The sequence below is a fragment of the Vicugna pacos genome, chromosome 9, assembly GCF_048564905.1.
Source record: "Vicugna pacos chromosome 9, VicPac4, whole genome shotgun sequence".
Lineage (NCBI taxonomy): Eukaryota > Metazoa > Chordata > Mammalia > Artiodactyla > Camelidae > Vicugna > Vicugna pacos.
Genome location: NC_132995.1, coordinates 64,013,957 through 64,028,888, shown reverse-complemented (window position 1 = coordinate 64,028,888; position 14,932 = coordinate 64,013,957). Strand labels below are relative to the sequence as shown.

Here is a 14,932-nt window from a genome sequence, read left to right as displayed (position 1 = left end):
AAATAGATCTTAACCCCTGATTTGACTATTACTCCCTAACCTTTGGAAATTTACTTACCCTGTCAATTTTTTCAGCTGAATAGTGAGAAATAAATAAGGTTACCTGTTCCATAATTATGTATAGTGCACTTATTATGGACCAAGAACCGATCTGAGTGAAAAAGACAGATAAAGGTCCTCTCTTATGGCTCTTCAAGTCCAGTAGGTTTAGGTATCTGACATGAAATAAGTGACCTGAAGTTACCCTCGATGACAGTTTAAGGCTGATGTTCAAAATAGGATGAAATATTTGAAAAGTCTTGAAAGAAAGTGATTGTATTTTGCATGTAAAAGGAAGGTAAGCAGTTTGTGGCCAGGAGGAAGCTCATGACAGATTAAGATGCACAGATTCTTTGACACACTTATGGAGAAGTGAGATCTGTTTCTTCTCTTTTTGAATCTGGATGGGTTTTGTGATTTCTCCAGTGAATGGAATACTGAAGTGCCAGTTTCAGGCCCAGGTGCTAAGAAACTGGCACCTTCCCCTGCCTGCCTTTGGAACACTCACTCTTGGAATCCAGCTGACATGCTGTGAGGAAGAGCACTCCCACTCCCTTGCTTGGGGCCCTGCAATAAACTCTGTACTTTCCTTCACCACAACCCAGTGTCAGGAGATTGGCTTTACTGTGTATGGGCAAGCAGACCCAAGTTTGTTTTGGTAACAGTATTGTAAGACAGGGCATATAAATCTGCCTTTTAGGTAATGTTAATTAAACATGATAAAGGAAACCAATAAGATTACCCGAGCCCCCGCAGTATCAGGTAAAAATTGGGATCTGATATTCAGGGGCTATGAAAAGCAATAATGGAGGGTTTGTTTGTTATTGTTGTTGTTTGTTCTTGACATATTTTTATGTTCACATATCTTCTAGTGATCACATTATCATACTTCTCTCTAAACGTAACTATATATGTTAAAGAAAAAAAATTTTAATTTCCTAAGCCTTCCAACTAAAAATTTGCCCTTGCCATCTGCCTCTATGAGGATTAAATCATGAGCTGCTGCAGTCACTGACCTTTAACACTCCCGGAAGGGGGTTCAGGGTGGAGATCAGGAATGAGGTACTCTCTGCTCTGGGAAAAGCTGGCAGAACAGGCCTTCAGATAGCTAGATATTTTTAGGAGAAGATTTTATGAGCCCATATCCTCATATCTAGACAAGCACTAGAATCATTAGTGGAGCCATCTGCTCTTCCTAACCAGCAGCGACCTTCTGTAAAAGTGTGTGCTTGATTGCATGTACTCCCCTTCACCAAAATCACATATACACTGACCTTACCCCCTGCCTCTTTGAAGCAGTTCCTCAGAGCCATCTGAAATGCTGTCTCCTGGGCTATAGTCCTCATTTTGCCCCCAAATAAAACTTAACTCACAGCTCTCACATTGTGCTTTTGTTTATTCAGTCAACATCTCTAATCAGAAGTCTGTGTTAAGGAAAAATTTTTTAATTTCCTAGGATTATATGGTTATAAGTGTTAAAACTTTTTTCTTCCGTAAAGACAGTTTTTAACAGTTACTATTAACACACAACTGATCAAAATAACATGTATTATAAATATTGTTACGTGATTATTAAACACAAAAGTAACATTTTATTGGAAATATATCTTTTAATGAGATGTATCTTTTTGTATATGTATACTTTGAGATACATCTTTTAAAATAATTAGTTCATACAGCTGGTTTTGAATATTACTGATCTGTAAGATGAGACACAGCACAGCATCAATACTCTCCCTATGTTTTCATTTTTATACACGTAAGCGCTGAAAACCCTTACTCCTGTAGATGAGTGGATGGATCTGGAAGGAGTTTTGTTACAGCATTGTAACTTAATTCTTTGAACTACTTCCAAGTTATATACCAAAGTGACTTGGTGATTTTTCATCAAAAATCATTTTTAATGATCTTTAAGTAGACAATTAGATTAGGTCCTCCTCCTACTTTGTTGAAGGCAGACATTGGAAACCACTTAACTTGCAGAAGGAATTTTTATCTAGTAATTAGAGTCATTTACTTTCTGAACACCAGTGCCAACATTATTATATAGAAGTGGCACTTTGTTAGGCAACTTGAGGTTTTTTATGCCCCAGGGCCATGCACTATTAAAAGATTTGGATAGTGAGATATATACAGTTGGCCTTCCATGTCCAGGGGTTCTAAATCTGTGGATTCAACACCATGGAACAAAAATATTCTTTAAAAAGTTCCAGAAAGTTCCAAAAAGCAAAACAAAACTTGAATTTGCCACACCAGCAACAACTTACATAGGATTTACATCGTATTTATAACTCTTAACATGATATTTACATTGTATTAGGTATTTTGAGTAATCTAGAAATGATTTAAAGTAGAAGGGAAGATACGCGGAGGTTATATGCAAGTACTGTAACATTTTATAAAAGGGACCTGAGCATCCATGGATTTTGGTATCTCCAGAGGTTCCTGGAACCAATCCTCCATGGATATTGAGGGACCGCTGTACCTTGCTTTCGAAAACTAGAAGACACCTATTGTGGATGAGGAAGAGAAGGGAACATAGAACCAGTATTATACCATCGATCTCAGGTTCAGCTAACACCTAATAATTCTTAAATTTCAACTCATACCTCATTTGATTCAGTACTTTGAAATCATAATCAGAAACAGGGTAGCTTTGCCCAACAGTCTTGATTGTTTATAACAACCTACCAATTGTATCAGATTTCTAGTTCTTGGATACTTTACCCAATGGCTTCTTATGTCACCTTAGAATTGTGGGTTGTTTTGAACAATAAAATGTTCAAAACAATAGAACATCTAATTTCTGTTATTTCAGTTACACATGGCAGTTATTTTAATTCTTTATTCATTTATTCATAAATGATACATGTTTACCAAGCACCTACTACATGCCAGGCTTTTTTTTTTTTAAGAAATTGACAGAAACACAAGGGACCCGGAGTAATCAGAGCAAATTTTAAAGAGAAGAATGAAGTTGGAAGACCTAGCCTACCCGACTTCAAAACTTAACTATTAAGCTGCACTAATCAAGGTAGTTTGATATTGGTGAACAGATAAAGATCAATGGAACACAGTAGAGTGCAGAAATAGGTCCATTCATGGTGGGTCAACTGATTTTTGACAAAGGTGCTAAAGCAACTCAATATGGAAAGAAGTCTTCTCAACAAATGGTACTAGATCAACTGAATATCCACATTGGGAAAAAAAATGAAAACTCTACCTCACACCATAGGCAGAAATATAGATCACAAACCTAAGTGTCAAATCCCAAATTATAAACCTTTTAGAAAACAGAATATCATTGTGAACTTAAGGCTGGCAGTGCTTAGAACACAAAAAAGCATAAATCATAATAAGCAAAATGAAAATTTGGTAACTTAGACTTCATTAAAATAAAAAACTGCCATTTGAAAGACATCATTAATGAAATTTAACAATAAGACAAATAAAGATGTGGGCAAAAGATTTGAAGTTACTTCACGACAGTAGATACACGAATGCCAATTAGCACCTGAAATTATGTTCAACATCATTAGTCACATGGGAAATGTAAATTAAAACCACAATACCAGTGCACACCCTTTAGAATGACTAAAATTTAAAAAAAAATTCATCATACCAATTGTTGATGAGGACATGGAGCAACTGGAACTCTCATACATTGCTACTGTGAATGGAAAATGGTACAGTTGCCTTGGAAAACAGTTCGGCTGTTTCTTAAAAAGTTAAACATATACCTATCATATGATCCAGTCACTCTATGTCTAGGTATTTAGCCAGGAGGAAAAAAACATTTGCACAAAGACTAGTATACAAATGTTCATAGCAGCTTTATTTGTTTTTGTTTTTGTTTTGCAGCTTTATTTGTAATAGCCGAAAATTAGAAATCCAAATGCCCACAGATTGGATAAACAAATAGTGGTAATTCCACACAATGGAATATTACTCAGTTACACACACACACAAAACCTGCTGACACAAGCAACAAGGATGAATCTTAAAATTATTGAGTCAAAGAAGCCAGGCAAAAGAACCTAGTGTATGATTGCATTAATTTAAAATTCAAGAAAATGCAAACTAATGTATATTGACAAAAAGTGGTTGCTGGGGATGGAGATGGAGGGAGAGACTGGATTACAAAAGGGCACAGGAGAACTTTTAGGGGTAATTTTGATTATCTTGATTATGGTGATAGTTAAGTGGGTGCTGAGATCTAAGAGTTCCCATCAAAATTCTAGCCCCCAAAGTTAGAATTTGAAATCCTAAACCCCAAGGATGATGGTATTAGGATGTGGGGCCTTTCGGAGGCACTTAAGTCATGAGGCTGGAGCCCTCACGAACAGAATTGGTGCTCTCAGAAATGAAACCTCAGAGAGTTTCCTCATCCCTTCAACCTTCTGATGATACAGCTAGAAGGTGCCAGCTGTGAACCAGGAAGAGGGCTGTCCCTTGGTTTTGGACTCTCCAGAACTGACATCAAACTTCAACCTCTCTACTATGCTCTTCACTCAGAATCTAAGGGTAAACAAATTTTAAAAGATTTAGGCAATTAGTAGGATTTGGCAATTAGTGTCACTGGGTAAACTCAAACTTATTATCAAGGCAAAAAATAATGAAGAACAGGGTTCAATTTTTTTTTCATTGTATTTCTAACTTGATGACTCATTAGAGGTTGGGATCATCTATTTTCTTTGGGAAGTAAGTTGGTATAAACTAACATATAGAAAAACCAGATCTACTAGGAAGTTTAAAAACCACTTCTGATAGCTTTAGTTCTCCAATGTAAAATAAAGGAACTAGACAGGATGATCACTTATGTACTGTCCAGGTCTAAATATTAGTCACTCTAATCATTCATTTATTTCTGATTTATCTTTCCTTGCATTGTCATACCACTGTCTTCTGGTTTACCTCCTACTTCTTTGCTTATCTTCTCTCTGGTTCAGCTTTACCCAGGTGTAGATTTTACCCAACGTTTGTCTTACCTTTTCCCCTCCCCTGTGTATATGCCACTGAAATTAAAATCTCCACTTTCAAACTTCTTACTTCAACAGTTTCTAGGAAACAGTAAACGATTTAAAAAAAAAAAAAGGCCACAAGAAATCAAATAGGATGGAGAATCAACAGTATCATTGGATTTTGGCAAGTGGGAAACCACTGAGTGAGCCACCCAAAGTTTTGAGTGGGGAGTGCTGCACTTTTATAACGATGACTCTGGCAACACTCTGTGAAGAATGGATTGGAGCCAGGGAATGTAATATTCTCTGTAATAGTAACTTTGGGGTCATAGATGTAATTATGTAACCCTTAGGTTAAAATGTCATTAAATTTCTAATGTTTCAACTCGGCATTCCAGGCACTTAGGTGGCTCAATTCCTATCTAGCCATTACTCCCCCCCCCCCATATGCATATTTCCTGGGTCCTGTCAACCACACTTAACCCTCTAACAAGCTTGATCTTCCCTTCTTCTATGTACACTCATTCTGTTCTCTGTCGATTAAACTGCAGTCCATTAACACCTGCAAAAACCTACAAAACTACAAAAGGCACTTAATTCCCAAACACCATGAACCTTCTCTAGGTTAACAGTAGCTTTTGAGAGATGAGACCTAGTATGACTGATTCTCGTACCTACCACCTTCTGCAGCCTTCTCTACCCTCATTCAGTTCGTCGCCTAAGGTTTACCGCTCAGAATGCATCAGCAGAACGAAAGAACTCGGGTAGGGAGGGAAAAAGTCATTCTACTAGGCAATACAGGTATAGTAGCTCTGTTAATGCTAGATTTTTTTTAACAGCCCAGCAAGACGTTTTCTCGATCTTACAACTGAGTAAATTTACGGTCAAACAATAAGACCTCTAGTCAGATACTACAGCCCGGCAGAAGACAGAAGAATTTTGCACTGAAAACACATGAAGGAGGGAGGTCCTATCATCCCTTCCAGAGAATCTTAAAACTGTGAACTCAGGAGACTCGGATTCTCCGCAGGAGTCAGAGTCACGAATTTGCAAGCACATAGCCATGCGAATGCCTTTCCGCTCGGCCTTCGAAAGGAGAAACCGTCGCCACAGTCCAAAGAGTAAAACATACAAATTGGACCTACAACCCCCTTCCCTGGCCTCCAAATTCCCAGTGTAAATCCCCTAAAAATCAGGGGGCAGCGGCCACGGCCGCCACTGCAGCGTGCACCGAACGCGCGGAACTAGGAAGAGGAATCTCCAGCCCACCTGGGCGTCTCTGATTGGCCATCGGCTAAGCTTGGAATTCTGTGTCATGCGGCGTCACATCCGCCGGGGACGCCATCTTGTTCCCAGGGGCAGTTGGCGGAAGAGATCGCGCTCTCAGGCCGCCGGCTCGCTTTCTGCTTGGAGTTCTCCCGGCTCTCGTCTCGGCCTCTGCTCTCGACCTGGGTCCATTTGTCGGCGTCCCGGTTGTCCTCCCTCACCCGTCTGGGCCACAGCGTGGCGGCCCCCTCTTCCGACGGCGTTCCATGGAGTAGGGTCCCGGACCGTTGTCCCGAAGAGCGAGATCGAGCTTGGCCCCCTCCCCCCCCTTCTCCCTCCCTCCTTCCTTCCGCCGCAACATGGCTAACAACAGCCCCGCGCTGACAGGCAACTCGCAGCCGCAGCACCAGGCGGCCGCAGCCGCGGCCCAGCAGCAGCAGCAGCAGCAGTGCGGCGGCGGTGGCGCCACCAAGCCGGCCGTCTCGGGCAAGCAGGGCAATGTGCTGCCGTTGTGGGGCAACGAAAAGACTATGAACCTCAACCCCATGATCTTGACCAATATCCTGTCGTCGCCTTACTTCAAAGTGCAGCTCTACGAGCTCAAGACCTACCACGAGGTGGTGGACGAGATCTACTTTAAGGTACGAGGCGTCTAGACCTGGGGATAGGGGTTAAGTTCGGAGGAGGGGGTATGGAGGAAACGGGCGGAGGCGGCCCCCGAGGTCTGAGGATTGGTAGGTGGAGGAAGGTTGGGCGGAGGGGAACCGGTGGTCAGTAGTCCGCCAGGGAAGGGTCAAACTGGGGCCGCCCTCTAATTTCCTTTTCAGGTTTTTAGGGCCAGGAGAACCCGCCGCCATTGATCTTTCTCCTCCCCCAACCTCCTGCCCGCCCCTGGGGGGGAGTCGGACGGGAGAAGGGGGGGGAGGAGAAACGAGTAACTGAAGCTTCTCAAGTTTACAGCCTTAAAATTATTTCTTTTGACGTGGATCTACTCAGCGCCAACTTGTTGGTGCTTCTCCCGCTCACCCCACGCCAGGGCGTGTATTGACTTCAGTGTTGGCCTCGTGTTGTTGGTATTCACTATCCTATCCAGACAGGGAACTGGTCCGTGTGTGTGTCGGGTGGGGTGGGAGGGTTGAGGGTGGAGAGGTGCAAATGGAAGAGACGTACCGAAGGCCTGGAAATTTTCGCAGCAGGAAGTCAGGAGTAAGTGATCTCAGTTACCTGTGCATTGGGCTTATTATTTAGAATTATCTGGGCCCTGGGCTTCTGCGGCAGGGTCGGTGCTGGCTTGGCTGTGCTGGGGAGCTCACCTGGCGCCTCCTCACTGCACTCTTGTCTCAGTTCTTGTTTCGTTAGCAGGATTGACTCAGTCTTGCAGCGAGGCTCGGAGCAGCCCAGGGTCGCAGGTAGAGGTATGCATTATTAATCATGCTCAATCGCCATAAATGCATTTCCCTGGTTAAATGAACGGCTAGGTTTTTTTTTTTCTTTTTCTTTTTCTTTTTTTTTGGCCATTGATTTTGGTCTTTTCCTCACCAACTTGGTAGGCTTTCTCCACTTACCGCCAAATTATATAGTTTATCTTCCAGGCCTCCTAAGGTTAATTTATATTTTAAAGAATATTAGTAGTAATCTTAACGATCTTTAAATACTTTAGATAGAACATCTGCTATAAATAACAGTCCGTTTTGTCGGTGTTGTCTTGTAAAACACTTGACAGACAACATTAAGTATTTCCTGTGATCTGAACATAATCTGTAGAGGTGTTAAGAGAAGGAAATTTTCTTTATTTGCTTTTAGGTTATGTTTTGTCTGCCTTTTCCCCAATGAAGTGAATAGTGAAGGATTTTGAGATATTAGTTACTTTTGATAGATCTTATTTTGAGAATACAGTTCAACCTTGGGTATATAAAGTACATTGAAAACATGGGTATCCTCTTTCAAGAGTATTGTGAGTAATTGTAACACTATGAACTAGTTTTCTTTAAAAGGTAAGGCCTTGTTCAGCATGGATACAGTATGGCGAATGTTTAAGCCGTAGCTTTATTTGTGTAGTAAATTTCAAACAGTTGAAATCGGGTTCCTGCTCTTTTTGTGGCAGGTTCTGTTTAACAACATAGGCAAATGTTAGCATGATAAGAGGAAAAGCTTGTTTTCAAATTTCACATACTGTGGTTTGAAACAACTTAAGATTGTACTACAAATTACTTAAATTTAGTTACAAAATTAAAGACTCAGATTTTGTTGAGACATCCAGATCAAATAATCATTGAACTATGTAACCTTCCAATTTTGTAAGTCTGTTTTGTATGGCGTCCACACCTTTAGTTAGCCTTTAAGGAATTGAAATGTCTTATATAGCAAGCTGGGAGAAGGAAATGAAACTGTAAAGCAGTGCAGCAGTCCACTGAGCAAAATAGTGTAGTGCTTACATTTAAATGCATGCTTTTCTGTCTGAAGCCACTGAAAAAGACTGGCACGTGCCCATGGGTGGGTGGAAGTAAAGTTTTTGAAATACATAGTGAATGAATGGGATTTTGCTTTGTTTTTTCGTTTCAAGTTAAGAAACAAATAATGATTTAATCCTTCCAAAAGACCTTGAGTTCTGTCTATTGTAGAGCTTGTATTCTTTCTTTGCCATTTTAAGGTTAAGTATGTGGTTTTTATAGGATGCCCCACCTTAGCAAAGATCATATCTTTGAGTATACTTAATATGACAAGTCACACTTACTTCAGTGTTTTGTTTTTGACACAGTTTGTATTCTGGGAAGAAATAGAATTCGTTTACATAATTAGGCTGAAAATAAATTATACAATAACAGGAATGATCTCTGTGTAGGTGTGGCCTTTGTAATTTCCTCTTCTATCAGTAATGAACACAGTGCCTGATCATGGTGGGGGAAAGTATGAATAAATTTTGCATTAAAAGCAACTTTTTGTACTGTTTTAGCATACTTTCTTCAAGTCATTTTTCCTTATTTTATAATAAGAAATTTTAAATTACCATAAAAGTGAAATATTAAGGGCACTTTGAAGATTTTTTTGAAAAAGACATTTAAACTTTAATACTTTATGCTTTAAGTTGGAGTTTTAAATCCATTTTAAAATAAGAATTTTTTTAAGCAACTCATAATAAAATACAAATTTTCTTTTTACAAGTGTATGAGATTAGAAATTTCCTGTCTCCACATGTATCAGCTCTCTGCAAAGCTACTTTAATGGGATTTCTACTCTGTGAGGCTGTTGAGGTCTTGTTAAACCCTAGTAGCTTTATTGGTTCTATTTAAATATCTCAGCAGTTTTACATACTTAATGTGTGTAAACAAAATATATACAGCATGTCAGAATACGCAACTTCCAGACTTTTGGAAGAGCTGCTCTGTTATGGATTGGGGTTTACTTGAATCATACTTTTTAAAAGCACCCGAAGTGTGAATGTTTGTTGTGTTCCTCTTTTTTGTTTTCAGGTCACGCACGTTGAACCATGGGAGAAAGGAAGCAGGAAAACAGCTGGCCAAACAGGGATGTGCGGAGGGGTAAGTAGAAGTACGTGCATTTTTCAGTTTTTCTGTGTCTCATAACTGAGTTTATATTTAGAAAACTTAAAGTCTGTAGGTTACACACCGAATTACAATTAGTCTGTGTTTTTTAAAAATTTAAGTTTTCCGTAAATGGGATTAGAAAAGCATTATGTTCTTTATGCTCCATTCTCAATTATGCAGTGTATCTTGTTATTACTTAACACTCACGGGATTAGTCAATTGATGTTAAGTGTCTCTGTTAATTATTTTACCACTCTTTCTTAATTCTTTACCTTAAAGGTTCGAGGCGTTGGAACAGGAGGAATTGTTTCTACAGCTTTTTGTCTGTTATACAAATTATTTACTCTAAAGTTAACTCGTAAGCAAGTGATGGGTCTCATAACACACACAGATTCTCCATATATTAGAGCCCTTGGATTTATGTATATAAGGTGAGCATGCATTTCTCTAAATTTATGATAAATATCTTATTTTAATTGACATAAGCCTGATCATTAGTCTTTTGTAATTGTAGGTACACACAGCCCCCTACAGATCTATGGGACTGGTTTGAATCCTTCCTTGATGATGAAGAGGTATGTCAACAAGGGTAATAATTAGTTTTCTTCTAATTACTCTCGTTTTTAAATATCTTTTATATATTGGTGGTTTAACATCTTCCAGAATTTTCTGTAGTTAAATTATTACACTCAAATACTTCAGGAATTAATGTCCTACTACTAACACTTGGTGAATTTTATATATCTTAGGTTGTTTCTTAAGTTTTACTTTCACATTCTTAAATTGTTCAGATGTAATTTGGTTACCTATTGAAAATTATCTCTTATTTATGTTCTATGTATTGCACTGATCTTGACCTGTACAGTTGATAGTGACTTTTTAAAGTGGGCCATGCTCAAGACTGAGGTGGTAAGACATGCACATAGAAATATTAATTATAGCTTCCCCTTACCTCCAGAACTTTTCAGTTCTTTACCCTATAACTTCTTCTGAATACTAATATTCCCACTTGTGCAGAAGTGCAGAATTGAACTTAAAGAGGCTGACGGTTTGGATGACTTGTTCAAGGTGACAGAAATATTTCAGTTCTAGCTTTCTGATTTCTATTATACTATACATGTTTATAAACTTAGAAGGAAACCTTCTCTTTAAATTAGTACTTTACAGTTTTTTTAAAATTATGAATCTAGCTTGCCATTCAGGCTTAACAAGGTTGAACTTGTTACATATGTTCAGAAAAGTTACTTTGGGAAACATGACTGTGTCAGATTTAAATCATTGATACAAATGTTTAAGTCCAAGATCTCACAAGAATCTTAATAGTGAGCAGTGTTGTCCATATATCTGTCCCCACCACTACTTTGTGTTTTAAAGTTCATAAAGTAAACTGAGCAGTGTTTTAGTAGTCCTATTTAAAACAGCCAAAGAATTTTTTTAATTGAAGGATAGTTCTAAGGGAAATCTTTCTAGTTTGTTTTTTATTATTACATGCACAACTAAAAAAAATCTCACCCATGTAGACATGGAGAATTTTTCTTTGCATTTTTTTTTTGGCTTATTTATGAGCTGTTTAATATCTCAGAAGAAGCCAAAAGTGACTTAGGTGACTAGTCACAGTCTTTAATTTTTTTTTCTTTTTAGATGAGATTTTTTCAGGCTGGGGCACTTCTCTCTTTTGTATTTAGAAAGCATGTCCCTCTTCATGATTGGTATTAGGTTTGTTTCTGAATGCTTCTGTTTAATCTGTTTTTTACTGTGTTTACAAACCTAAGGCTTTCTATTTAAGCTAACTTACTGTTTTTTTCCTTAGATATCTGCAGCGATTATATTTGGAAATACTGTATATCTGAACACTTAAATGTGTGTGAGTGCAAGCAGTTTTACCTTTAGCTCTTGTTTTCCTGTTTAGATAACAAATCTCACTTTCCTTGTGTGCTTGCACTATAGGTTTGGGACTGACAATAGCTGACTAACATGTCCTGAGCTGTGAGAGGGCATAGCAAGAAGGCCTTCATGCGGTAATGACCCTTTTCAGAGACAATGGTCATCATGGATTATGCGTTTCCAATTATTTGTTCATTTATTTATTTTCTACATAACTCTAAATTAGAAACCTCACTGCTTCATGGCAGTTGGTTTGCTATTGCTTCCAGTTTTATTAGGGCTTCATTTTATATTAGAGCTGTTAAAAGATAATCTTTAGACAGAAATTGTCTGAAGTAGTTCATGTGTAGCTAGGTTACACTGCTAGGAATGATGTGTGCAAACATGTCCACAGAAATAAAATATATGCTTAGTAGGTATGTGGAATGTGAATTTAAGTTGATTGTTCCAAATAGTTCAGTAATGTAAGGGGGTGTTTCATGTTCCCGTTAGCTAAGTGAGGTCACTTCTCTTTCTGTCCATGAGGCTGCAGGGTTTGTTCTCACCTGCATGCACACACTAAGCCCAGATGTTTCTCTGTGTCATTCATTACCAGATTAGAAAGGTGCACAAATTGAACTTTTTCTGTTAGAATTTTTTTGTATTTGAGATTCCAAAGATGGTTATATTTTTATAGTATTCGTGTGTTTACTGAGAGAATTTCTTTGACGGCCAGGATATCTTTTGTGTTTCTGTAGGACCTAGATGTGAAGGCTGGTGGAGGCTGTGTAATGACCATTGGAGAAATGCTACGGTCTTTTCTCACAAAACTGGAGTGGTTTTCTACTTTGTTTCCAAGAATTCCAGTTCCGGTTCAGAAGAATATCGATCAACAGATTAAAACCCGGCCAAGGAAAATCAAGAAAGATGGGAAGGAAGGTGCTGAGGAAATAGACAGACATGTTGAACGCAGACGTTCAAGGTAATGTGATTCTTGAGTTACACTTATTTTGAAAATTGCTTTGCACAAACGTCCTTGGAAATCATGGCATTTTCAACAAGATTATGTCTCTGTAAATAAAAATAGGGAAAATTTTTTTAGCTTTAATTATTCCTGACATGTAAGCTGCGGATCTAAATAAGTAACACTGGTGAAAGTTAAATTTTTATGATATGTTTGATTCATTCGCATTTTTTTCCCTTCCCTCTTCCTTTCTTAAATATTAGGTCTCCAAGGAGATCACTGAGTCCACGGAGGTCCCCAAGAAGATCCAGAAGTAGAAGCCATCATCGGGAGGGCCATGGGTCTTCTAGTTTTGACCGAGAATTAGAAAGAGAGAAAGAACGCCAGCGACTAGAGCGTGAAGCCAAAGAAAGGGAGAAAGAAAGGCGAAGATCCCGCAGTATCGATCGGGGGCTGGAACGCAGACATAGCAGGAGTAGGGAAAGACATAGAAGCCGTAGTCGAAGTCGTGATAGGAAAGGGGATAGAAGGGACAGGGATCGGGAAAGAGAGAAAGAAAATGAGAGAGGTAGGAGGCGAGACCGTGACTATGATAAGGAAAGAGGTAATGACCGAGAAAAGGAGCGGTCAAGAGAACGGTCCAAGGAACGGAGAAGTAGGGGTGAGATAGAAGAAAAGAAACATAAAGAAGACAAAGATGATAGGCGGCACAGAGATGACAAAAAAGATTCCAAGAAAGAGAAAAAGCACAGTAGAAGTAGAAGCAGAGAAAGAAAACATAGAAGTAGGAGTAGAAGTAGAAATGCTGGGAAACGAAGCAGAAGCAGGAGCAGAGAGAAATTAAGTAAACATAGAAATGAAAGTAAAGAAAAATCAAATAAACGGAGTAGAAGTGGCAGTCAAGGAAGAACTGACAGTGTTGAAAAATCAAGAAAACGAGAACATAGCCCCAGCAAAGAAAAATCTAGGAAGCGTAGCAGAAGCAAAGAACGTTCCCACAAACGAGATCACAGTGATAGTAAGGACCAGTCTGACAAACATGACCGTCGAAGGAGCCAAAGTATAGAACCAGAGAGCCAAGAAAAGCAACATAAAAACAAAGAGGAGACTGTGTGAAAATTTTTTGTACAAGTGGATCACATTGAATCCTATAAATGTTGGATTAAATCTGCTTTTTTCCCCCCTCCCAAGTTGAGATTGTGCAGTAGTTTCGCACTCTTCAGGCTCCCTGTAGGCTGCATTTTCATTTCCTCTTTTGTGTAGGGAAGTGCCTTTGTAATCCCATATATTGCATTGATGTTTTCACCCAGTTGTTGAGTTTGATACATGATGCACAGATTGTTCTTGCATTTTTATTGTTTAATTGTTTTTGAGATGTACAGTCTGTACATATGTCCTGAAAATGTTTTAATTCCTTTGGCATGGTTGCCATGTTGGTTAAATTTGTATAAGGCAATAAACTGCCACTAATTCTATTTTTGTTTTGTAGGTGTGGGATTATGGTTTGTGTACTGAAGTAGCATGGCTGTGCTTTTCGTAATAGAATGCTAAAGACTTTGAGAATGGATCTTGGATATTTGTTATAGGAGAATTACGTGCTTTCAATGTACATGAAGGCAGCAGTTGTAGGATTAACATTCTTGTCCACTGTATATTACCTTGGAAGGCTCTTGTTAATATGTTAAACTTCACATTCTCCACAGTTAACTTTAGAGAGAATTTATGAGAAGTTAGTTTCTGATGCAGAGGTTTAAATTAGGCTGTGATTTGATCAAAAGTCCTTTTAGCATTCTACCTCAAAGGGACACTGTTAGTATGCCTAAAATTTATTCATTTAGCTTTCCTTTTTTATTTGAAAAAAATACATGACATGTAATCTTTTTCTTGAATTTTTCAGATTTTAAAGTACTATATTAAAGGAGAAATTAATGTCTAAAGCCTAGCATTCTTGCAGCAACCCTATACTAACATGAAATTGGGAGAGGGTGGGGCAGATGAGTAGAGAAATAGATGCAAGCCTCAAGCTTCCAAAGCATTTTTATAAATGGAAAATACTTAAATTATGAAACAGCTTGATAGTGTCCTTTTTTTAAATTCAGAACTTTTTTTATTGATAATGAAGATTGCTGTTTGAGTTTTTAAACTTAATCTAGAACAGAGAAGTATTAAAGGTAATGCTATGTTGCATTATTTAAGATTATCAGCAAATTATTTGATAGACTGTTCCTATGACTTGTATTCTGATTACAGAGAACGATCATGAGTGCGGAATAAATACTGGATTAAATCCTTTA

General features: G+C 38.5%; 1 protein-coding gene across 4 annotated transcripts in view; it reads left to right on the top strand.

Moving 5' to 3' along the window:
• Positions 1-14,932, top strand: part of PRPF38B (pre-mRNA processing factor 38B) — a 19,364-nt gene extending 4,432 nt beyond the window's left edge. For 2 of the 4 annotated variants that reach the window (XM_072968081.1, XM_072968084.1), the window contains exons 3-8: positions 5,840-6,907; positions 9,737-9,805; positions 10,091-10,242; positions 10,326-10,386; positions 12,433-12,656; positions 12,902-14,932. In XM_072968081.1, coding sequence (XP_072824182.1) covers positions 6,626-6,907; positions 9,737-9,805; positions 10,091-10,242; positions 10,326-10,386; positions 12,433-12,656; positions 12,902-13,754 — 1,641 coding nt within the window. In that variant the 5' untranslated portion in view covers positions 5,840-6,625 and the 3' untranslated portion in view covers positions 13,755-14,932. Of the gene's footprint in view, positions 1-2,954; positions 3,074-5,839; positions 6,908-7,628; positions 7,682-9,736; positions 9,806-10,090; positions 10,243-10,325; positions 10,387-12,432; positions 12,657-12,901 lie in introns of all 4 variants that reach the window. The other 2 variants (XM_072968082.1, XM_072968085.1) reach the window with 2 other exon arrangements.